The sequence below is a fragment of the Colias philodice genome, chromosome 26 (genome assembly GCF_061535455.1).
Source record: "Colias philodice isolate Cphi_HAF_F1 chromosome 26, ilColPhil1 Martin Lab GWU primary, whole genome shotgun sequence".
NCBI classification, from domain to species: domain Eukaryota; kingdom Metazoa; phylum Arthropoda; class Insecta; order Lepidoptera; family Pieridae; genus Colias; species Colias philodice.
Window position 1 is genome coordinate 728,602 of NC_143111.1, and position 25,397 is coordinate 753,998.

At 36.9% G+C, this 25,397-nt stretch overlaps 4 protein-coding genes across 5 annotated transcripts in view; 2 read left to right on the forward strand and 2 right to left on the reverse strand.

The window, feature by feature from the left end:
* The window catches only part of Tmem131 (Transmembrane protein 131), a 50,698-nt gene extending 47,560 nt beyond the window's left edge, over nt 1–3,138 (forward strand). The window contains exons 22-23 of the mRNA XM_089711124.1: nt 44–1,352; nt 1,696–3,138. Of these exons, the coding sequence (XP_089567250.1) occupies nt 44–1,352; nt 1,696–1,907 (1,521 nt within the window). The 3' untranslated portion in view covers nt 1,908–3,138. The remainder of the gene's footprint in view (nt 1–43; nt 1,353–1,695) is intronic.
* A 771-nt stretch (nt 3,139–3,909) lies between these two features.
* Dim1 (thioredoxin-like protein Dim1) lies at nt 3,910–5,051 on the reverse strand. Its single transcript, XM_089711315.1, has 3 exons — nt 4,847–5,051; nt 4,479–4,615; nt 3,910–4,263 (listed from the first exon to the last, which is right to left on the reverse strand). The coding sequence occupies exons 1-3, from the start codon at nt 4,922–4,924 to the stop codon at nt 4,050–4,052; spliced, it is 429 nt and encodes a 142-aa protein (XP_089567441.1). The 5' UTR covers nt 4,925–5,051; the 3' UTR covers nt 3,910–4,049.
* A 7,342-nt stretch (nt 5,052–12,393) lies between these two features.
* The window catches only part of LOC149476720 (uncharacterized), a 71,935-nt gene continuing 58,931 nt past the window's right edge, over nt 12,394–25,397 (forward strand). Inside the window, exons 1-3 of one of the 2 annotated variants that reach the window (XR_016317707.1) lie at nt 12,394–12,777; nt 14,646–14,761; nt 15,498–15,909. Coding sequence is in view for 1 of the 2 variants with exons in the window: in XM_089711265.1 (XP_089567391.1) it covers nt 14,648–14,761; nt 15,498–15,731 (348 nt within the window). In the remaining variant the exon portion in view is untranslated. Of the gene's footprint in view, nt 12,778–14,645; nt 14,762–15,497; nt 16,800–25,397 lie in introns of those variants that run through there. The other variant, XM_089711265.1, reaches the window with a different exon arrangement.
* The window catches only part of rk (G-protein coupled receptor rickets), a 90,014-nt gene continuing 82,356 nt past the window's right edge, over nt 17,740–25,397 (reverse strand). Inside the window, exons 12-17 of the mRNA XM_089711139.1 lie at nt 23,443–23,514; nt 22,219–22,345; nt 21,564–21,732; nt 21,186–21,272; nt 20,290–20,484; nt 17,740–19,979 (exon numbers count right to left, since the gene is read on the reverse strand). Of these exons, the coding sequence (XP_089567265.1) occupies nt 18,610–19,979; nt 20,290–20,484; nt 21,186–21,272; nt 21,564–21,732; nt 22,219–22,345; nt 23,443–23,514 (2,020 nt within the window). The 3' untranslated portion in view covers nt 17,740–18,609. The remainder of the gene's footprint in view (nt 19,980–20,289; nt 20,485–21,185; nt 21,273–21,563; nt 21,733–22,218; nt 22,346–23,442; nt 23,515–25,397) is intronic.

The window sequence follows — 25,397 nt, forward strand, 5'->3', positions numbered from 1 at the left end:
ATCGATAATGCAATACAATTTTATAATATCGATTGTTGTAAAGGCGGAGGAATGCGTGACGGACACGCGCACGGGCGTGGTGCGGCGGCGCGTGGTGGCGCGCAACACGGGGCGCGTGCGCGTGCGGCTCGGCGCGTGGGACATCGCGCGGGGGGGCTGCCGGGCGAGGGGGTTCCGCCTGCACCCCTGCGGCCCGCTCGACCTGCCGCCCAACCACACGCACGCGCTGCACCTGTCCTTCGCGCCCGACTTCACGCTCGCGCGCCACGCCGCCCGCCTGCGCCTGCACTCCGACCTGGGGCCCGTGGAGTACTCGCTGGTGGGCACGGTGCCGGCGCGCCTGCTGGCCCGCTGCGCGCCCGCCTACCCGCGCCACCCGTGGGACGCGCCGCTGCGCCCCTTCGCCGGCACGCTCGCGTTCCTCGCGCTGGCCGTGCTGCTGTTCACGGCCGTGTACGACTCGGAGCGGCTGCTGCGGCGCGCCCGCTCGGCCCGCGCGCCCGCCCCCCGCGCGCCGCTCGACCTGCGGGAGGTGGCCGCAGATACAACGGCCCCCCCTCCCCCCGCCCCCCGCGCCACCTCCCGCCGCCGCCGCCCCGCGCGCCGCACCGACCCCCGCGCCGAACGACGGGCCTTCGAGCGCTGGCGTACAGAAGTCCTACGCCGAGCAGACGATGACTCCTCCCGCTCCAGCGAGGACCCAGAAACAGAAAGAACGTCCCCAGAAAGAAACGTTGAACCGATTGTCGCTGAAACGAAAACAGAAGAAAATGTCGAAGTGCAATCTAGTGCCTCCGAAGAATCGACTCCAGTAGACGAGCAAGACAACGATGAAGCTTATACTGCTGATGCTGAACTGGACGCGAGGGATTCCCCCGAAGAGACAGTGGCCGAACCGAAGATCAGTCCGATACGCGCGCAATCCCCACCTAAAGTACCAGTGGAAAGAACGCGCCGCTCGCCGAACAATCGCCGCGAACGTTCCAGAAACGATGAGACTGTCAGAAAGAATACCACACGCCCGCATATTAGAAAAGAAAAGCGAAGACAGAGAGTTGTAACACCGCCCCGTTCGCCCGCTGTTGTTAAAGAAGTGGAAGAAATAGGGGATGTTGGTGAATCACGTGGAACAGTGAGATGGGGGGCGTCCTGGAGTTCAGTGGTAGCTGGGCCTCCACTAGCGCCCATAGGATCGGATGTTCGGCGCCGGGAGCCCGACCACACGGATAACTCGCTGTTCTATTACAATGGGGCTCCGGAGCCTCCACGGCCAGAGACAGAGTTCAGCTGGAGACCGGCTATTGGCACTCCGGATAGATCGCCGTTCACACCGTCTACTAGAGAGTTTCTTGGTAAGTTTAATCATTTACTTATTTATAATCAGCAACAAAATATTATTAAAAAAATTACAGAAAGGTTTCCAACCGTGTTTTCTATACTTTCAAACTCACACACAGTTTAATTATGAAGATTTCCTTAAAGCTTTTTGTTAATTAGTCTATAGAAAATGAATAATCTTTTTGTATCTAACAAATATGTGAATGAAACCAATCAGAAACACGTAAACAATGTTATAATACGTGTTGTTTTAATTATACAACACCTTCAAATTTTATAAACATTTATTAGATTACGCTTGCTTAACAAACATTAATTTATACTTGCTTGTGTAATTAAATTTTATTATTTTTTCAGACGAGACACCCACCTACAACACGCTCGGTTCCGTATGGGGTGGTACATGTGATGCGTGGGGCTGGGGCGGAGCCCCCGTGCGGCCACCCCCGGGCTTCGCCCCACAACCGCGCCCCTACGACCCGTTCCGTTCACTGGCTTCCATTTGGGCACCAGCACCACATGATTGGACAGTAAATACTAACAGGAATGATGAAGAGCCGAAGAATTAGATGTTTTTGTGCGGTTATAATGTTGTTTTTTTTATGGAAGTACTAAAATACACAAATTATTGATTCGGTAGATATAAAGATTGAGATTGTATTCGAGAAGATGTCAATTATTAAGATACTTTCTGAACGAATTATATAAATAACAAAAAAAATTGCCTGAAAAATGATAAAAAAGCTCAATTTGTTTAAAAAAATGTATTTATGCCTATTGACCTACATTTAAATAGTACGGTCTACGTTCTGACAACTATTATTAACCGCATAAAAATTAAGGAAACTACCAACTGGACTTTGCTACTAATATGGACTCCGAATGCGCTATTACTGTCCCTTACAAAAAACATAACAAAGTTATGTCTACTGTTCAATTTGCATGATACTTGGAATTTGATACAATTTCTTTGATCATACATTTATGTATAAAAAATGACGGTTTATAATATACTTTTCATAATTTATAAACTTGATACTTTTCTACAAACCAAGTATTATGCATTTTGTATCGTACTACTTTTATGTTGTCGGTACTATAGCGCAATGAAACGTTTTTAATACTTTATTTAATGTTGTAAACAGTGCGGAGTTCGTGGTCACGGTATTCGGCGGTGTCTAGTCACAATTTCACATCGCCGTGTATCCGATTCATTATGATCAAAAGTACATTTGAACAAAGTATCAAGACTATTAACTCCGCACGTGACTTTCTCAAGATATTTGCTGAACAAAATCTTGTTTGTTGTATTAGTTTGCAGCTGCTGACTGTACATCGATTCCAAATAGATAGAACTACACTTGTAGTTTTATTTTCTGCTATACCTACTGTTAAGGAGTTGCTTTTTTTGTATTAATTTAAGTTCAGAAATATTTCTTTCAAACTAACACTTTAAAGTTTCTGGAGTGAAGAAAAAAGGACATTCTAGCCATGGAGAATGTAGTAAGATATACTTCAAAGATAATAAAATGCAGGTCTTATAAAACCACCCATGTATAGTATTGTATAAAACTTGCAAAAAGTAACCCTATGTGTCTGTATTCAAGGTATTAATTTGCATCACTCACATTTCTATATTTTGTGTGTGTGTGAAGTGATCAAACTACCCTCTAATATAATATGAAGATTTACAAGGTTGTATGTACAAGGCAAAGCATTTGCTACTAGTCCTGACTCCTTTACAATATGAGTAAACTCCCATTTTTGTCTCTTGAAGACTGAATAAATGTGTTTTTAAAAGCATTTTATTGTTTTATTTATCTTGAATTGATATTCTAATGCATTTGTGCCAATAATAAAATCCTATCCTACTTAATGCGAAATTTTGTGAGAATTAATGTATGCATATGTATGTTTGTTATCCTTTCACGCAAATACTACTGAACCAATTACAATCCAACCATTTTTTTCCGTAAATCCACGGGAACGGGTACTATACGGGGTTTTTTGACTACGCGGGCGAATAATATAATTAGTAATCTATAGGTACGTTTTTTAATTTTGAGAACTACTAGTACAATCAGATTTTTCTACCAAATCTTATTTCGGTTTTATTAGAAACCATTTAGGTTGCACTATTCATATTCCAAGTATTATTATTTTTGTACAAACAACAATACAAAAATAATAATACTTGAAGACTACATACTTGAGTTACTGGGCATAGATAATATATAGGTAGGTATATAACAGTTATATCTTCTTATATATAAAAATGAATCGCAAAATGTGTTGGTAAGCGCATAACTCGAGAACGGCTGACCCGATTTCGATAATTCTTTTTTTATTTTATTCCTTGAAGTACGAGGATGGTTCTTATGTAGAGAAAACGTAAACATGTACCACGGGCGAAGCCGGGGCGGACCGCTAGTTTAATAATATATGTGAATAGGATAGTGAAATAATAAGTGACAATTTACTCGAACTAAATATTTTATGGTCTATTCTCTTTAAAAGTTTTCATCAGATTTTAAAATTATTTTTATGAAAGGAAAAATAATAAAACAACAGTTGGTCTTTAAAACTTATATTTTAATAATTATCATAATTTGTACAATTACATCTAATGTCACATCATCACATTTCCCCAAACGCAATATCTGTCCAAACAGACGTCGAAGAAAAATTCCAATATAGCCGAAATGGTTGCTTCAATATCTATATTTCGTAGAGTAATCCTTAGGTGATACCACAAGACCTCTGCCTTTCCGAGCTCCTCTGTACACTGTCTCAATAATATCTATCATTTCTTGTTTATCTTCTAGTGGCCAATTGATTTTGTTATTGTTACCAGTGCCCAAGTCAATCATTATGTGTTTGTTTCGGAAGAAGAACATAACTGTGCAAGGATCGTACAATTCATACCTGAAAGTTTATAAATATATTAAAAAGATAATCTTGTTTAGAATTCATTTAATATCTCATAGATATTATGCTATCAAGCAATTACTGCTTAGCAGAAATATTGGTAAATGAGTGTATGAAACTTTCAATAATGACTTAGCTCAAATAGATCTAATAAACTGAACATCCTCAATTATTCAAAACACGTTTTTTAATTTAAAGGTGAAATTACTTACATTTTATTAAAATCTGGAACTTCTGTAATGTCCACTAGATAAATGACAGCAAAGTTCTTTACTTTTTCAGCAATACTGTATAATACTTCATCCATTTTCATGCAGGTAGGGTCCCAGTCATGACCAAATCTTATTACCTGAAAATTCACATTCAAAAGAGTAAATATATACATATTATATATTTGGCGATATCTTCATTATAATCAGTTCTAAAGCATTCTATGGATGTATTTTATGTAATACACAATGAATAGATACACATTTTAAGGAAATAGCATAGTAAATCAAGTATTCTATATTTTTTTAAGTAATGTTTGATCCAGTGTTTGTTCTGGTATCAATCTAGAAAGTTCACAATATGCACTTACTACAACGCGATCCTCCTCTGATAATATGGCTTGATCCACCTGCCAACCATTGTGAAGATGCCCTAACATGTAACTCATTTTGATATATTTTTATTGTATTTCTTCTGTAACAAAAATGTGCAAATATTTTCGTTAGAACATACACAAGGGGCAAAACAAATCACCGATCACATCACAATTCACAGGTTCAATTTTCAAACTTCAAACAGAGCATTCGAGTTTTGACATTGACAATTGACATTTGATAGTGCAAAATATAGAGTAAATAGTACATACTTATTACGACTTTGTTATTTTACAGCCACGGAACAAAAACTAAAAATATATTTACAACTGGAATAATAAATATAATAAGATTGTAGTGGAATAATATATCTCCTTAACTATACAAGACTACATGTACAACTAGTATCAAAAAAAGTTTCGTCAAAATCCGTCTAGTAATTTTTTGCGTGAAAGCCGGAATACAGAGAGGTAGACATAAATTTCAAAATAATCTTTTGGCTTTTGTTACTAGTTTAGAGCGACTAGCACTTAGTACCCTACCCCTGTCATAGGGGCATTTTTTATAATATGCCTGTAGTTCCATATCAGATGAAAAGAAATAAAATTAACTTAGAACACTTTATTTTATTAAATTATTTAATACATAAATAAATAAAAAATAATACATAACTGTTTATTAATAACAATTAACCCGAGCTACGTCAGCGATCATGTAGTCATGTACCTACCCTATTACGGTAAAATATTTTTTGAAATTGGTCCTAAGTAACTACTTAAGGTAGCATTCGGATCTGGGCTGTCGCGACCTGGCAGCCGCGGCCCTGCAGCCGGGAACATTGTCACTGCTGTGCGGCGCTGCCAGAAGCTTACGGATAACAGCGTCCGCGACCCGGGCAGCGACTGCCACGCGCAGTAGTCAAACAGCACTCAGTCAAAATAATAGTCAAATATACGAAAGCGAGAACTCGTGAAGAGACTGATAGAGGACGAAGAAGAGGACGAAGAAGAGGACGATCAAATAATGTTGGTCTTACTATCATCAAAGAGGAATAAAATCGATTTATTTTATCATAACATTATCCTTGTAGGTTTTGAGTCGAGGATCGTAAAGTGGTGGATTTTTAGCAATTAATTCAACTAAAAACTCGTCGTTTTCATCGGTAAACGTCGCCAGCAGCGCGACCGTACTGCTCCCGGAGCGGCCTGGCGGCGCTGCCAAAGTCGCGAGCAGGCCACGCCCCTCGGCCGCGCGGCTCGGTCGCTTGCGTCGGACACTGTCGCATACAATTCCCTACGAAGCGGTACGGCGCGACCACGGTCGCGGCTGCGGGGCAGCGGCTGCCGGGTCGCGACCGCCCAGATCCGAATGCTACCTTTACATAGTTTCTGTAATAAGAGCGCCGCGTTTAAACAAACAAACAAACGCTGCAATTATATATTTTGTGTTTAAACAGATATCATTTATTATTATTGACAGATATCCTATCCTACTTCCTACCATATCCTACTAATATTATAAATGCGAAAGTTTGTGAGGATGTGTATCATATTGTATGTGTATGTTTGTTACTCTTTCACGCAAATACTACTGAACCGATTACAATGGAATTTAGCATACATATAGAGGGTAACTTGGATTAACACATAGGATACTAATATCCTATGTGTTAATCCAAGTTACCCTCTTAAAACCTAAGTTTTATTCCGGAAATCCCACGGAAACGGGAACTATGCGGGTTTTCTTTGAAAGCTATAAATTTAAGCAGGAATCAGATAGATCATAAATTTAGCTTATTATTATTGAAGTGAAACTTCTTTATCGGGGTTGGAAAAAAATTTAGTGTAACATTTTTTCGTTACTCGTGATATTTTTCCGTTACGTGCCATCTTTTTCTTATCCCTACCACGCGTGATTCGACGTATTTCTGTAAAGTTGCATATATAGTAAATTATTTTTTGAAAAATAAGGTCATAAAAAGTTTCACTTCTTACGTGTGTACACGTACACATTTTTTTACCCAATTACGATTTGATTTATAGTAGATATTATTTCTCCACCAAGGATCGACCGATCATACTCGTTAAAACATTATATTTTATAGAGATGTAGTTAATAAAATAGATGTAATTAATAGTTAATAAAATAGATGTATTCTATGGATGATGACTTATAAATTTTTTAAACTTATTCCTTACTAGCGACCCGCCCCGGCTTCGCACGGGTGCAATACTGATACAAAATACACTACAGAAAAACTGTGAACGTTGTAGATGGTTGTAGGTATATAAAATTAAAAACATAGCGGCCCGCTCGACTCGCCCGATAGCCGGGCGGCCGGCCGGTATCGCCGCAAACGCTACGTCCCGCAATTTTTAAATCTGTAATATCTTCGAAAATAATCACTTAAATCATACGGTGTAAAGGGCCATATAGATCTATATTAAATGAACAATGTATTCAAGGTATTTAATTGGTTAAGGATTAATGCTGTATTGGTTAAAATCGCATCGAATATTAGCCATTATTTGTCGTAAAAAGTAAATGACAAAAAAATGTTATTGTGGGTTATCCATAAGAGATAGACATATACCATCGCGGACTTTTCTGTAGACCTTTTCAATGTGTATAATACTTAGTACATTATTTTGATAAAACTCGTAGGGTTCAGCCTGCGTTTGCAATGTAAGCGGAAAATATGTAAAAAATTACGACATCACATTAGAAACCTCAAAAATAACAGTACTTCTCCACTATTTAATGGATGTTATTATACATATAAACCTTCCTCTTGAATCACTCTATCTATTAAAAAAAACCGCATCAAAATCCGTTGCGTAGTTTCAAAGATTTAAGCGTACAAAGGGACATAGGGACATAGGGATATAGGGACAGGGAAAGCGACTTTGTTTTATACTATGTAGTGATAACAACAGCTATCTGTCAGTCAGAGTCCCGTCAAAATCGGTCCAGCCGTTCCTAAGATTAGTCGGAGCAAACAGACGGACAAAAATTGTAAAAATTACTATTTTGGTTCAGTGTAATCCATATTATGCATTTAATAAAAATGGACTACTTTCTATATTAAAAGCAGGCTTTTCAATTTTAATATTGATAGATTTAAAATACATATAGGTTTGGTTTTTTAAAGATCCACCAGGCAAATAAGTAGTTTTAGCTGGCTTATTAAATATTATTTTACACATAGCAAATCAGATGTGTTCTCACTTCTCATTCGTAAATTATGATTTTCTCTTTTCGTTCAGAATCGACTTTATTATACGACAATATAAAAGCAAGAGCACTCGCAGAATCCATTTGAGTGCTGTCACTGCATCCTCTTACCTTATATTATCATAATTATAATATGTGTTGGTATTTACTGTTTAGATTATAATAATATTATTAGGTAAGGTAACGGCACCAGTCGTGGACAAGCATCCAGTAATGGACAAAATAAATATTAAATTTAAATATTAAGACCAAAATTAACGTTATATAATTTGGCAATACTTAAAATAAAAGTTTGGTTCATAAGCTATCAAAATACGACATTTCATCTTATTCGGCCAAAATGTTTGAAGATGGCAGAACGTAATGTTTAGTTGCTGCGACTCGTTTCGAAGAAATCCGTTTTTACTAAGAAAATCCTTAAGGAAGTGAAGACACAATTTTGGTTATAAGAATTTTTGTATAAATGTCAGCAAAATTTGATATTACTTTTATTTATAGTAGTTAAGTGTACGAAATATTACACGATTTAGTATCATGATAGGTTATGTTGTTTAAATAAAATTCATCAGTGTCCATAACTGGATTTAATTCTAAGGATATATCCATTTATGGACATATGTCGAAAATAAACTTTTTTTAAAGGTATTAATTACATGCGCTTTTCTGTATTGTCTTTTCTTTCTGATTAATAATATACCTATCACGACCATTTCAAACAAAGGGTTCCAATATTGTACAACAATTGTCCATGACTGGATTTGCTTTGGTTCCTATAATGGACAGTGATATTTTTTGTTAAAATTACACTAATGGGTCCAACAACATAATATCTATCTAAACATGAAGAATATATTTTAGAACAATGGGTCATTATGTGCTGTGCGACTCGTTCTCGGCTTCATTCTCTATCACTGCGTAGAGAAGTCGCATACTTATACGTATTGTAACGCATCTATCATAGAGAGTTCTCTGATGAACTGTTTGGATCGTTGTCTGCTGCTAAATTCCACCACCAAATAGCACACACGCTTAAATTTCATCCACACCATCTTGACAACAGTTTAAAAAAAGCTTTTTGCCTCGTGCTACAATTTGTAATCCATATCGATGGACCGATCAGATTAAGGCTGCTGGCGGATTCAGATTGGCGATTCACTTCACGAGTGTAGCGGAATGCCAGGAAACAGAGAGATATGGCGGACTATCGTGAAGCGGGTAACATCTACCCCCCTAGAGTGATATGACGAAGAAGAAGAAGTCCCAAAATGGATGGAATGGCAGTACTTTTTGAAGTGAAACTTCTTTATCGGGGGTGGACAAAAATTTTGTGAGACATTTTTTGCGTTACGCCGCGCGCGTTACATTTTTTGCGTTACGCCGCGCGCGTTACATTTTTGCGTTACGCCGTACTCGTGACTATATACATGTTATATTAAAGTGATCAGCAAAATCAAAGGGTTTGTTTTAATTCTAATTCCAGTGAATTTCTAAAAAAAGTAAATAAGTAATTATATCTATTTTTCTAATACTTAGGTGTAATAATGGTATTTATTTTTCTAAGTTATTTATGATTAACCTCACTTTTTGATTGTATTTTTCAATACACTAACACGTGGGTGGAATTATGGTATCAATTTTTTCTAATACTTGAATGTTGATTGTGGTATTTATTTTTCTAAAATTGTATTTAAAGTTAACCTCAGTTTTTGATTGAATTTTTTAAAACACCAACACGTGGGCGTGATCATGTTATTTATTTTTCAAGTTATTTAAGCTTAACCTCTGTCTTAATATGTATATATTATGTACTATGTGCGTCATTAATTTCTGACTGTTTCGAGATTTGGTGCAAAATAAAACAGTGTGTAAATAAAATTAAACAATTGAGTAAAAGTATAATTTCATAGATAACACGTTGAGAAGTTCCCTGTATAAATATATAATATACATATCTTGTATAAATACATACATAATATGCCTATAGATCTTTACTCAATTGTTTTATTTTATTGATTTTTTACAAATTTTATTTACACACTATTTTATTTTGCACCAAATTTCGAAACAGTCAGAAATTAATGACGCACATATTATATATACATACTTACGTTTTAATATAGAATATTTTTTTTATTTTACAACCTTTACAACTTGATCATTAGGAATTTATTACCTCTATTGTTCGAACAAAAATAAGTTACCGACTTTAAGAACGTGCCGACAATGTAAGTACACTATTGTTTCTTAGAAAACATTTTAGGAGTATACGATAATAAATCTATGACTCACGTAAACACGTGTTTGCTTGATTGGTGTCAGGTGTTCAATTATAATTTTATGAATTCAAAATTTATAAGAATAAACCTCAAACTCTCTGTCCAATCAAAATCCGCCTAAGTCGAAATCCTTTATAAGCTGAAAACGGCAGTGGCCGGCGTAAATATTCAAATAGGTAGCGAGGAGCGAAGCGACGAGCATCTTAGGTTAACTTTTGAACTAACGCACGAGCCGAGCGAGCGAAGCGAGCGAGTTGCAGCAGCGGCCGGTGTAAATATTTAAATAGGTAGCGAGGAGCGAAGCGACGAGCATCTTAGGTTAACTTTTGAACTACCGCACGAGCCGAGCGAGCGAAGCGAGCGAGTTGCAGCAGCGGCCGGTGTAAATATTTAAATAGGTAGCGAGGAGCGAAGCGACGAGCATCTTAGGTTAACTTTTGAACTACCGCACGAGCCAAGCGAGCGAAGCGAGCGAGTCGCGGCAGTGGCCGGCGTAAATATTCAAATAGGTAGCGAGGAGCGAAGCGACGAGCATCTTAGGTTAACTTTTGAACTACCGCACGAGCCGAGCGAGCGAAGCGAGCGAGTTGCAGCAGCAGCCGGTGTAAATATGTAAATAGGTAGCGAGGAGCGAAGCGACGAGCATCTTAGGTTAACTTTTGAACTACCGCACGAGCCGAGCGAGCGAAGCGAGCGAGTTGCAGCAGCGGCCGGTGTAAATATTTAAGTAGGTAGCGACGAGCGTGTGACTAACGTATTTCTTTAATATTGTATAATGTATATAGTAAATTATTTTTTGAAAAATAAGGACATAAAGAAGTTTCACTTCTTACGTGTGTACTCTAGTACACGCACACATTTTTTTAGTTATATTTTTCATCCCTGACTTATTGAGAAAAAAACCATATTGGTGTTTCTTAACGGACATAACTCGTATTTAACGATGCATTTGTCCAATTTTTGCCTAGAAAAATGCAATTGTTATGCAAAATAATTAATAAGTACTATTTTTTATAAATACATCCCCGATTTATTGTATTCCAATCATCATTTTCAAGATTCTATTGATAACAGCTATAAGTCTTCTCCAAGTGTAAATAACTGTAGAAACGACATTAGGTACAGTCCATAAATGGGTGTTCATAACTGGATGTTGTCCAAAACTGGGTGTCCATCATTAGATTTTTCACTGTCCAACACTGGTGCAAAAAAGTGGTTTTTTAATTTATAAATAACTTCATTATTTATGCAATGTAATCTTTTTTCTAACATTGGTTACGTTAAACTAACATAGAACTAAAGGTATAACTAAACAATATCCAATAAAGTTAAAAAACCTACGAGAAATTTGCAAAAAACTTCAATTTTTTCCTTAATCTGTACAAGACTGGTGCCGTTACGTTACGTTATAGTTAAAGGAAATACGGCACCATGTACATGCATGTCACGTCTAAATAATATTTTAGACTCTATTTCAAAGTACAGTAGTATTGGCTGTTAGTGGTTGCAACTTCTGATTTCAGGATATGTGATAATATGTATTATTAGCTTTTATGACTCTAGAATCTAGAGATTCTGCCCAGTGTTATAATCTAGAGTCTAGATTATAACACTGGGCAGAATAGTGTCAATAGAAATTCAAATTCGTAATCTGGATTTATCACACTAAACTGTAATTCAACTGTAAATTGATCACGCTTAAGCTGTTTATTTAAAATTTAAATTATTCAACGGTAACGAAACCCACTCCTAGCTTCCAATCACGTAACCTTCGATTAAAATGACATTATCAGCTCAGGTTATTGAACTAGGGCTTCAGATTATTATCTGTCTGGAAATCCAATGAAACATTACGCTATTAGCTCCAAGGAAAGTAACGCACTGCCGCAACATTGAAGCGAGCTGAAAGCCGCGTCACAATGTAATACAGCGCCGGTACGGTTAGCGTATGTAATCAAAGACGTTTCAACTAAACAAACTCTTTTAACAAAGCTATCGATTGAGATGAAGAAAGGCAAATAAATGTAACTCTTTACATAAGTTCTATTTGCATATTTATAAACAATTTTCCCTGTATTTTGTTTATCGAAGTGCTCGTTTTGTTTATGAAACGCGGCCGTGAGGCGCTGGCAGTGTGCCATATTACGCGGTCACACACCAAAACATGTCGATTTCTCGGGAAAAAAGCGCGGTTAATTTCACAGTTTGCATGATTTGCATAAATGGATCGGGCCGGCCGACACGATAGTGCACTCGCGTGGAGACTGGAGTGAACGTGCGATATTTATAATTTCGTTGGGCGTCGCGTACTATTTTACATTTACTTGTATTATGCGTATTGATCATATTTGCTTCGCGTGTGTGGAAGTGATTAAGTGCAGTGCCATTTAATAGTGGAGTGAGCATTTGCTACAGCGGTGAGTATATTATACTGTAGTGTGTACATTAATTGAAACATATTGTAGCTACCTGGCAACAGTTTAATTGATTATTTATGGTTATTTAATGCTCTATGCTCTATGTAATGTTCAGTAAATCTATTCAAATATTCAATTTCATGTGATTTGTTGTGTGTTAGTTACAAACATACAATAAGGATTGGATTTTCATTAATATTTGTACATATTTAGATAAATTAATCTTTGCTTTATTTCTGGCTTGATTTGGAGAGTCAATTTAAAACTAAAGTATTCTTTAGTTCAGATTTTATCTATTTCACTTGCCAATCAGTCTTCGCCCTTTTGATTATGATACATCGGGATTGAACCTTGAAACTCTCGGTTGTAGTGCTCATGCGCAAACCATTGTACCAAGGACGCCGAATTTTTATCAATATACTTTTACTTATTACTTTTACTGACCTTATAGGAGAGCAAGTGTTGGCTAACGTATGACTATCATTGTCATTACCATCTGTTACTTGGTTAATTTATTTTATAGCATATTTAAATGTGTGATTTTTTAAACTTATTGTGAAAATTATTTCGAGCGCTCTTTTTCATCGCAATTTTATAAATATTCATAAAATCTGTTTTATTATTATTAGATGGGTACGTTTCTTTAAAATTGCCTCTGTAAACATCTAAATAATATATTGAAAGAGGAAGCATTATAAAACTACATTGGCAAAATTAAAACACGATAGCTAATAGCTCCGCAGCTCGTTAGCTTTCTTCACAACATAACATCCGCTTTTCAGAATTTATTAGTCGTATCGTTAAAAATAAGTATTTCTTTTAATAATTGTTTAGAACCTAATTTTCTTTTATTCAATAAATATAACTCTAAATACCTATTAGATACGATTTAGTTAGTTTTTTCTCTTTCGTTCTGTTTCTATTTAATATGAGAAACAGTGAAATAAAATTAAAAGTGACCGCTCTATCAGTATTTAAGGGTGCACTCACACACATCAGTCACCGTCACGGCACGTCACCGGACAGGATTAAAAAAAAATATGTATCAATAGTTCTAGTATGACTCTGTTCCCACACGACAGTCGCCGGCACGAAATCTATCAGTGACGTCACCGGTCAGGCACGTCAAATAATCTTTCCATACATGTATCATACTTTTATCCCCACTCACCCGGTGCCGTCACGTCTCAGTTCAGTCAGCGTCGTGCTACCGTCAATAATTGCTACATGTTCTCTAGCGTGACACACGTCTAATCACTGACTAACCTGATGTATGTGTTCAATGATTCAGTCAAACCGGCGACGTGACTGACGGACAACATGACGGTGACTGGTGTTTGTGGATACGTACACAAACCGTCACCGATCAGTCATCGGTGACTTGACGGTGACTGATGTGTGTGAGTGCACCCTAAATAACGGTGATCCGTGACTGATAGAGCCAGAGGGGTTGTTTTAGATTAACTACATTATTTATTTATTTATTTTCATTCAGTGTTTAATTCCTACTAATATTAGTACTTATTATTAATTTGAAAATATGTATCTCTTTGTGTCACGCTTTGTGTCGCGCATGTTACGCTTAAACCAATGAACTGATTTTGATGAAATTTCGAACAACGATAGTATTAAGTTTAGGATAGGACATAGGCTAATATTTACCGTACAATGGTCAATAAGCTAGTTGCTTCATAAATACCTACATTCAAAAAATTTTATATATGTATCAGACATTTAAATACATATAGATTGCTGCTCTATCACATGAACATATGGATCGATTACGCCGAAATTTGTTATGCATAGATAATGATTCATATTATCGGAACACAGATTATATTTAAGCCATTATCTATGTAAACAAATAGGTATGGACGCAGTGTACCCCGCGGCGGCATCCGCGCTGACCCGCGGCAGGCGCCGGCGCCGCAACGAGCCGCGCTTGCGGCACCACACTATGCCAGTCACCTTTGCAGAAATAAAGGTACAATTATGTCCATTAAAAAAAAAAGATATCTCCTTTTATTTGTTATATTCAACACATAATTGATAACATTTATAAACGAAAGTCGTATTTATAATTAGTTACTACTTAAATATTTGTAGGTAAGCATAGATAATTTGAAAATAAACCTGAAAAATAATACCTGAATCATTTTATATAGGTAATTAGCCTTAATTGATTGCCATCTCTGTAGTTTTACTAATTTATTAAACATCGTGTAGCTAGGTCTAGTTACTAAAACTAATTTGTATTATTTAAATCCTAACAATCTAACCCTGATATTTTGTATGGATATGTACATAGCATTTAATTGATTTATGGTAAAATTAGGTATAAGAGTAATTAGCCATTTACGTAAATTAGCGGAATAATTTGTGCAAATCTGGGCGAAATATTGCCGCAATTTGGCAATTTCTCCACCTCGGCTCACGTAGGAATGTTACGAATGAAATCCGCAAGCAATTCCCTAATACATATAAAGCTTAAAGACTTTTTTTTACTGTAGAAATACACATTTAATTACAGAAATTTACATGTGTGTCATAAATATAGTATGTTTTAGTTCGCATTTGTACCTACTTGGAAAATTAAATCTACCTAAAGATAAGAACTCAATTTCTCTATTATGTGCCTTTTATACACCAAACTGCGAACAAAAATTTAAATACACTAATTCTTTAGATTCCTGTATCTGTAATTTTATTTCTTATTCCAGGAAGTGGACGAAGAAAAAGACACGGAAGAGAAAGTGACGAGCGCAGCAAGTGCTTCAAATGTGTCAGCCAGCGTGGAGGATCGCCGCCGCCGACTGGACATGTTCGACGACTCCCTCGGCCGACAGTTCGCCGAATTTCGCAACCGGAGGAATCGCAGACGCCGTGACGTCATCCGCGAACCTGAGGAGGAGCATACGGAACCAAGCTCTGAATCGCATCCTAACCCCACTTAGACTACGATTTGCGGATCACGTTCCTTGATTTTGTAAATGGTAGGACATTTTGTTCCTGCGAATCTTTGGTTATTATTGCCAAGAGGATTTCGAGAATGAAAGGAAGTAATGTTGTATTTTACCAAAACTAAGTTGCATTTTACGCAAGATTGTATTCGTCCAGCTAAATTAGTTATTAGTTATTTAATATTTTCTTTGTAGAAAATTAATTTTTAGTTTAATGAATTTTGTACGTACCTACTAATTATGAACACTGTTTTGTGTAGAAATGTAAGCTAGAGTATTTTTGTAATTATAACATATTCTTAATTGTCAATTAAATACTAATTGAGAGTATACTATTGTATCATTTTTTTATAAACCCATTTATGAGTTTTTGTATAGTCACAGATAATATTATAATACTGTAATCTGTATACTACTTCGTAACTACAAAATACAAGTTAATTACAATTGCAACTATTCTATCAATAAAATGTTAACATAACTTTAAATTTACGTGGTATGTCCTGTTTATTGGAATATAGTACTAAATCTAAAATCGGATCGTATATCTATACGATATAAAGGCCTGGATACATGCGTCAATGCACCAGGTGCTACCGCTGTAATTTTATTTACTGCTACCAATATCCGTTCGCAGACTGCGTTCGATTCAAATATAAGAGCGATATAATATTCATATGACTCTATATTTACTGTTCCTGTTGGTATAGATGTGTAGTGTAACTAGGTTTTGGTTCGATTGCTAGTATACTATGTAATAAATAATAATAATTAGTGTATTTTGTAGAGTATTACAGACTATTGTATTTCGTATACAAATTACGGGCATCTAACTAGGAAGTGAAGGCTGTTTTGTAGTACCTACGAATTTTCGTTCAGCAATTAGGAATAATGGAATTATTAATATTTGAAAATTTCTAAAATGTATTATTTACATACTTAGTATGAGGATTAATTTTATAATTTCTATTTTCTATACGGCAGTAGGTATTCGTTGCGTTTTAGACTTGGTTTTAGACATGTAAAAGCTAAAATGAAACGCTTAGTCATTGTGCGACGAAATTCGCTGTGAAATTATATGATAAAATTTTTATTAGATATTTTAGCACCTATTTATTTGTTTATTTTTAGTTTATTATCAATTTGTTTTTAAATAAGACAATAGGTATAAATTCAAATTGTATGTACAGTCTGCAACTAAGTAAACTCAATTGTTTAAAATTTGTAAAATTTTAAGTATAAAGTCGTGAAAAGAAAACACTTCAGTGTCTTTGTTTTTATTATTTAATTATTTATTTTTAGAATGATCCTTTCTTTAATATTGTTAAAACTTAAATTATAACAATTTTATAGTTACGTTATCTGTACAATAACGTGTTTGTAAATATAATAAAAAATATTATTATAATATTCCGATGTGTTTCATTTATTGCTTTTCCAATCGTAAAATACAGAGCAATGCACTCTATAATTCATAAACATTGAATCATTAATATATGCGGTTTGACATAAGATAAAATGATGAATCAAATTTAATGAGTTTTCACGTAAGTATTCGCATTTCAACTGAGAGCACAGGTTGTCAATAATGACATAAAATGCAAATGGCCGCCATTCTAGATCATGGTCCTTTGGGGACACGGGAATAAAACTCATGAGAAGTTTTGTGTTAGGGATGTTAGAATACAATGAAACTCGATAATTCTTCATATTGTTTAATTGTACTGTAGAAAAAAATAAATAACATTACCAGTCATTCGTACGTACATTATTATTAATAAATAGACAATTTACACACTACACTAACAGTATAATAAAATAAATATTATATTAACAACTGTTTAGGTACAACTTAGGCCAGTTTATTTCAAAGTAAAGTAAAATTTAATAATTGACTCTATACATTTAATAGAATATACAAAAATCTTTAAGGATGTAGATAAGATTGAATTGTAAATTGTAACGTACAAAGTACAGATTGAATTGTAAGTTGATTTAACGTAACCGTTACATATTATATTTAAATACATTTTTTATTATTTTAAAATTATAAAATCGAAAAAGCAGTTTTAATTTTATATTAAACATTTATAGTAAAGTATCTTTTAGACAATATTTTTAAATGAATTGGATGTACTTTTTGTAGAGATATCTTTATTATGAATTTAATGTATTCATTTGTGATCTACTCGAAGCTTCGCTGTATAAAACCTATCTTATTCTGTAAATAACTATTTAAACAACAATATACTGTATTTAAATACTGCTTATTCTCAGCTAAAATATTCACATCAAAATTTACAAATAATATCACTTCATTCACTTCACATCTTAACGTAGCTAGGTATACATCGAACAACGGAAATCTACTTATCGATAAATTTTTCTAAATAAATATATCGTATCTTTAAAATTACGCTCTTACGTTAGTATCATTATTTTAATAATACTGTACAAAATATAATTATTTATTTGTCTTCTCGGTCATCTAGTGGGAGTTCAGCGAGGGAAATGTGGGTAGTCGCTAATTGTTATTTGTTGTGAAGGAGCTCATTCGAGTCACGGCGGTCGGCGCTAATGGACGGTTGCGTAAGACACTGTTTTTTTATTCTCATAGGAGAGCCGAGAGCGAGAGCGGCTTACGCCTAATATTTTAATAATAAATTTCCTTAAAAATAATTGTCATATCGTCTCTATTAGAATAGGCGTAAATGATTACCTCAACATTAATGGTGATAAGGGAATTTTAAATAGCTTCGGGTCTTGATCGGGTGACTGGATTTCATCTATAAGAAGCTAATTTGAATAGTCTACGATTTGATAATACTCTGTTTTGAGCAAGTTTATCGTTCAATTTGTTTATTTAGTTGTTTCAGCGGGGGTCAGTATCCTCTGGCTGTAGTTCGGTTTCTGCAGCCGAGGGGATGGTGTGCAACATTCGGGGCGCCGGCAACGCGCCGGGGGAGGCTGGGGGCTCATCAGCCACTATCGCTGGTTGACGTGTTAACCTTGGTCGTGACGAACCTGCCCCAGTGGTCGCACTACCACCAGAGCGGGAAGTACGCCAGGTCCCAGTGGACGCGGTCGCGTTGGAACCTGAGGAATCATTGCGGGAGGATGATAGGTTCGAGTCTTGGGAGGTCTTGCGCGCAACAAGCCATGAAGCAGCGCGGCGCGGTGGGGGGGGCGGGCGGCCGTACGTGCGCCACGAGTCCGAGCGGGACGAGGAGAACTCCACTGAGGAGGACACGGAGCCGGCGCGGGCGGGGGGTGCGGGGGGGACGCGCGGGGCGGGGGGGGCTGTAGTTGTACCGCGCCGGCCGCAAGCTCGTAACCAGCGTAGTAGCCGTTCGCCGCTAGGGGGTGTGCTAGTGGTACTGGCAGGTCGGGTGACGTCGGTCGCGCCGCCGGGCAGCAGGCGGCGGCAGGCGCAGGCCGCGCCGTGCTGCCCGCGGGACGACCGCTCCGCCAGGCTGTTGGTGTTGGCGGGCGTCTGCCGGTTGCTGAAGTTGGACGAGTGCCGGCAGCGACCGATGCCGCGCGTCACTCGCGACTCTTCTATCGCTTTGCAGACTAGCGCGCAGTCCTTTTTGAACTGTTTCGTTAATATTGCATAGAGGAAGGGGTTGCAGCAGGAATTCAGTGGTAGAACGAATACTGTAAAAACTTTTGCCTCCTCTAGCGACACCAATTGTGCTCCAAACGCGGCGGTTAAAGCGAAGAAAGCAATGGGCGACCAGCATAGGAAGTCGGTGAAGACCAGCAGCGCCATGCGTTTCGCGATGCGCGAGTCGTTCGAGTTCCAGGCCTGTGAACCACGAATAGCACAGTACATCTTGAGGTAGCAGCCGAGCAGCACGAGGAAGGCGAACCCATTGACGAGCAGCAGCGCCACCACGTAGCCGAGCGCGGCCGGGGAGCCCGTCTCGAAGGGCAGGCACACGGCGAACTTGCGGTAGTCGGACACGCCGAGCAGCGGCAGCGCGGCAGCCGCGAGGGCGAAGGCCCAGCCCGCGGCCATGACGGCGGCCGCGTGGCGCAGCGACAGCCGCTTGTTGAGGTGCATGGCGTGCGTGATGGCGTAGTTGCGCTCGAGCGTGATGACGGCCAGCGTGAACACGGACAGCTCGGAGGACAGCACGCCGAGGAAGCCGGCCAGGCGGCACGCGCCCGACGCCTGCCACGCGATGGCGTGCGCGCGGAACTCGCCCAGCGTGCCCGCGTCCACCACCGCCAGGAAACCTGACACGAACACGTTTCTTTTATTCCGTGAAAAATAACATATACGGTCTATTTTATTCTTGTACTAAAATTAATTTAGCATATTTTACTATTATTACACTAGTATAGTTTATTACAAATAACTTATAACAAAAGTAACCTATCCGAAATAATAGAAAACGTTTTTCACAAAATATCATTAACTTTCCTGTCACTCAAAATTTCCTATCGTTCGTCATATTACATCATGTAACACAGAAGTCACTTTACACCAACTATGTGTCAAGTGACGTCATGACTCATCATGTATACTATAGATCGACAATCTCACCCAGATAAATCCCCATGAAGAAGTCAGCAGCGGCGAGGTTAGTAACAAGGAACCGCGGCACATCAATGCGGCTGCGGCTGAACAGCAGCACGAACACCACGGTGCCGTTGCCTAGCAACGCCAGCAGGAACACCGCCCACACGCCGCAGCGGAGCGTCCACCAGTCGAACAGGTCCACGCACGGGAGGAATGGACCTGGACACAAAATGAAATCTATAAAGTAATGAATAGTCTGGAATGCTGTATTCTGTACTCTATACTGTTTACACTTTATACCGTTACAGTCTATACAGTAACACTATGCCGACACATTATATCGTTACACTCTGTCGTTACACTCTATGTCGTTACACTCCATGCTGTTACACTCTATACCGTTAAACTCTATGTCGATACACTCTATGCCGATACACTCTATGCCATTACACTCTATGCCATTACACTCTATGCCGATACACTCTATGCTGTTACACTCTATGCCGATACACTCTATGCCGATACACTCTATGCCGTTACACTCTATGCAGTTACACTCTATGCCGATACACTCTATGCCATTACACTCTATGCAGTTACACTCTATGCCGATACACTCTATACCGTTACACTCTATGCTGTTACACTCTATACCATTACACTATATGCCGTTACACTCTATAGGCACTGTTACTAATCTGTACTGTAACTATTTTAATAGTGGTAAATTTAGTAAGGTGTCAGAAAATGTATGAGTAAAACTAGATTAGAAATGTAAATTGCGCGTGTTGAATACCTATCGGAAGCGAAGACTGTTTAGATAGAGCTAATACATATAACGGTAAATTATGAACAGTAAATAGAGAAAAGCCTGAATGTCCTGAAATATTTATTAAAAAGAAGAAATATGGGTATCATACCGGGAAGTGGTACACAGCGCACGGTTCGCGGCGAAGCACGTTCGGTCCAAGCGCCCGCTAGTCGCGCGCCAGTACCCGTTGCATTCACTATGATAATATGAAGATACATTTTAGATTTTAATTCTAACTTTAAATCAAACTAAAAATTGACCGATACTCAAATTAAAAATTCAAATTCAAACACATTTAAAATACATAAGCTAATCTGTTTCCAAAAATGACTTGAAATACCTGTGTAACAAAAAAAGGTCTATAGCGGTACCGAAAATAGATTCATAATTGAAATAAATTAATCATTTATTGCATTTTTAAAAACTTAATTGATTCCTCCAACATTCAATTACGCAATACAATTTTCTATCATATTCTAATACTTACAATAATGCGGCCATATATCCGTAGCATTGGCCCACGCAGCCAGGTCTACATGAGCTGGTGGGATCAGCACCAGATCGCTGAAGCCTTCGTGTTCAGACCACTCCTCATTGACTTCCTCCATGAGGGGCAGGAATTCGCAGCAGTGGTATGCGTAGGATAGGACTAGTGTCTGATAGAGAATAATTAGGTATTAGTGATTGTGAGTTTACGGTTGCGGTATAGGTGGGATAATAATAGTGAGTTAATGTTTGCGGTATATGTGGGATAATGAAATAATAGTGAGGTAATGATTGCGGAATATGTGGGATAATAATAGTGAGTTAATGTTTACGGTATATGTGGAATAATAATAATGAGGTAATTGTTACGATATAAGTGAAATTGTAACGTACGACGATTTACGACAGTTTTCCTAATCCCAGCAGAACTAGGCAATTGACGCGAATAGTTTAACAAAAAAAAAATTATTGTATTATTTACTATCGTCAAAAATTTATATACTTAACAATATAGCAATAGAACCATTTTCAAAAGTAAGAAGTACAAAATAAGAAACAAAAAAACACATCATGAAAGCCTAATTTATGACACATGTGAAATCTAACAGAAAAAAAATTAAAAACAAAATAAAACATAATACGCATGTGTACTTTACTTGTATCCTGGGGAAGAGCTCCGGAGGGTGGAAGCGGCGCAGGTGCGGGTTGTTGTGAGCCTTCAGGTGGAGCAGGCGCTGTAACCCACTCGCGGGGAGAGAGGGGAACATGTTGTTGCCAACGTTTCTGTATATACATACATATTTATTTATTTATTTATTTATAATCTTGAATGCGTACAAAACATAAGATACAAATTTTACATGAAAAGCAGGACATTTGATGCAAATGTAGGTACCTATACATACATATTGTATACATTTTACACATACGTACAGACATTTGTGTTTGTGTTCCTGAGATAAAAGCGTTTAAGAGTTGGTTGCTTAAACGCTTTTATCTCAGGAACAACTGGACCGATTGCAAAAAAATATTTCAAAGTTGGATATGTATGTAATACTGCCATAGGCTATATGTACCAAATCCAGGGTGGACTGCTCGTGTGTTGTATGAAGGCAATCGAACAGAGGCATTGGCCTGGTGGTAGGTAAGTACGTTACGCATAGATTTCCGTAACTAAGGATACGAATGTTGCCTTATATTTTATAGAGTAGTGGTGGATCAGATGATTACTCATCCGAAATTTCAAAATTGGGGATTTTGACGACTTGTGAACCAACCTAACAATGTGCAAAAAAAAATCACACGAGTATTGTTATCTATTCCCCTTTTCTCATCCATACATAATGTAACAATAAAGTGCGGTAAAAATTGGGTAAAATTCTACACGCAGATATTATTTGAGGAAAACTTCTTGTAAAACACTTATCAATTCGATGCATAGGAATATTGGATTTGCAATACATTCACATAATGTGATAATGGATTAGGGCTTTGAAACATAAATTAGATTTTATAGGTATGTTTAATGGATGTTATGGTGACCATTACTTTTTATTGGCTTACTTCAATTTGGGAAACAAGAGATTTCGTCATTTTCATTCAGAAGTTTAAAGATATAAACAAACAGGTTATACAATTTTACATGTGGATATAAATAAAAAAAAAATGGTATGGAGCAGTAATTGAACTTCTGTTAGAGACTATTTCTGGGAGTATTCATGAAAAAGTTGTATGGATAATTATTGCGTAAACAAATATAGTTATAAAAGGAAACATTAGCCGTGTTTCTTTACAGTTTATTATTCAACAATATAAGACGTGGCGGCGCCAAAAATTCAAAAGAATACATTCGTAATAAGGTTACAGAAACTGTTACTTACAAGTCTTCTAATTTAGAAATTGGGACGAAAGCTTCCATATCGATGTGCTCGATTTGGTTCGACTCGAGGTCTCTGCAACAAAGAAACAGATTATTAAGCAAGTTTTATTACTTCTGGAGTAAAGTAGTTATTATATTAAGGTAAAAGGATGATTATAGTGAGACAATCTGTAACAACAACATGTCATGCGAAATAAATCAACTGATTTTTAATTAAATCAACTTAAATGTGTACTGTAGTCTGTACCCAACGTAGTTAAAACGATTTTTAAAGTATTTGGCTTCTTTTTATAATTAAAAGGAGGAGAACAATAATCGTTTTAAACGTTAACTTTTCATGTGCCTGAATTTTTGTGTTACAACATTTTGCTTTTACACATCGAGATAGTATGTACTCGATGCTTTTACACCAATAATGTGCGAGTATGTGTAGCGAGGTATATGTTTGTGTCTGTTAAATAACCAATAGTGTCGCTTCAAACGCTTACTACTTCAAACTTCAAACTAAATGAAGCGATATGATTGGTTATTTACAAACACATTCCTCGCTACACATCCTCGCACATTATTAATGAAAAAGCACCCTTATCCTGCACTTCGTATTCAAAATATCAAGAAATTATTTGACGAAATCGATATTGTGATTTCTATCGAAACTCTATTTTTCATTTCTCTTGTCATAGCTATAATATACATAAATCAAGATTACAGCTAATTCATAGTTCGGACCAAATGCATCAGATAGAAGCTATGAAAAATAACAAGTTTGTGTAACAACAAAGAAGGTGCATATTGTTAGCGAGGACACCTAATTTAGTTTCAAATTGAGCATTCTGGGTGTCTCGTTAGTGTTATTAGAAACATTGAGATCATTTTAGAACGTGGACGGTTATTCACCTTCTGATAAAAAGGTGGTTTGTCTAATATTTCTTGTATTTTCTATATAAGTTCGTGAATTTACAATGGAATGACACCGTAAAAAGCCGCATATTTGCACCTTAATTTTTTTAACGGTGAAGATATTTTCCCCAAACTATTCAAAATAGAATTACCTAAAAATATATTTATATTATAATATTATATCTTACTAACTAGCTCAAGATACTTATAATGAAAGTGTAACACAACGAGGGTGTAGAGCAATAATTGTAAGTGTTTACAAGGTCAGAGAAATTTTCGCTTGTTTAAAAATAACAAATACAGTTTTTAAATGGAGACTATGTTGTAGAAAAATAGGAAGTTCTATAAGTGATCTAAGGTTAAATAGAAAAATTTGGCGTAGTATCTCAATTAATGGATTATTGATGATGGTAATTAATCACAAGCACGAAACACGATCGTGATTGAACAAATCAAAAACTTTCGTACATTACATATTATAATTATATAACAATAAAAGGTCTTCACATATATTAAACATCTTCTGAACTAAAATAGTTAACATAAATATTCCCATAGTTATTTATCTCATTAGTCGTGAAAGCAGAAGTTACGTAACTTCGACTGAAGCCAATCCTCTTTTGCATAATGAACGCAGTTTCCAAGAAACAGCGTCTGTGCGGAAAATGATCATTTAATAAGTTTCTCCACTTTGGAATTACTTGCACATTTTTTATGAATACGGTATGTATAAGTAATAAATTATGTAGTAGCTTACGTTGTTACGAATAGTATGCTGTATAATTAATGATATTACATTAAAAGTAACTATTGATTGCAAATATTTTTCTGGATTATAAAGTTGTTTATGTTATCAATTTTAATTATTTCGTCTAATTTGTACAATTATTTGGCTAATAGAGGTTTAGCATAATAGCAGCCGTAAAAGCACAGTTCATAAAGAAAACAATAATATAATTTCTTTCTACGCATACCTCTTTTGACCACTAAATTCAAAGGACAAAAACGTAAAAATAGACAACGCTGATTGCTGGTGTTGAATAATAAATTGATAAA

Bases quoted from the DNA above. Each gene is read 5' to 3' on its own strand.
- Dim1 (XM_089711315.1), bottom strand. From the start codon at position 4,924: ATGAGTTACATGTTAGGGCATCTTCACAATGGTTGGCAGGTGGATCAA. The intron at 4,616-4,846 runs GTAAGTGCATAT...GTGAATTTTCAG, and splicing joins CAGAGGAGGATCGCGTTGTA to GTAATAAGATTTGGTCATGA. The intron at 4,264-4,478 runs GTAAGTAATTTC...ATAAACTTTCAG, and splicing joins GTTCCAGATTTTAATAAAAT to GTATGAATTGTACGATCCTT.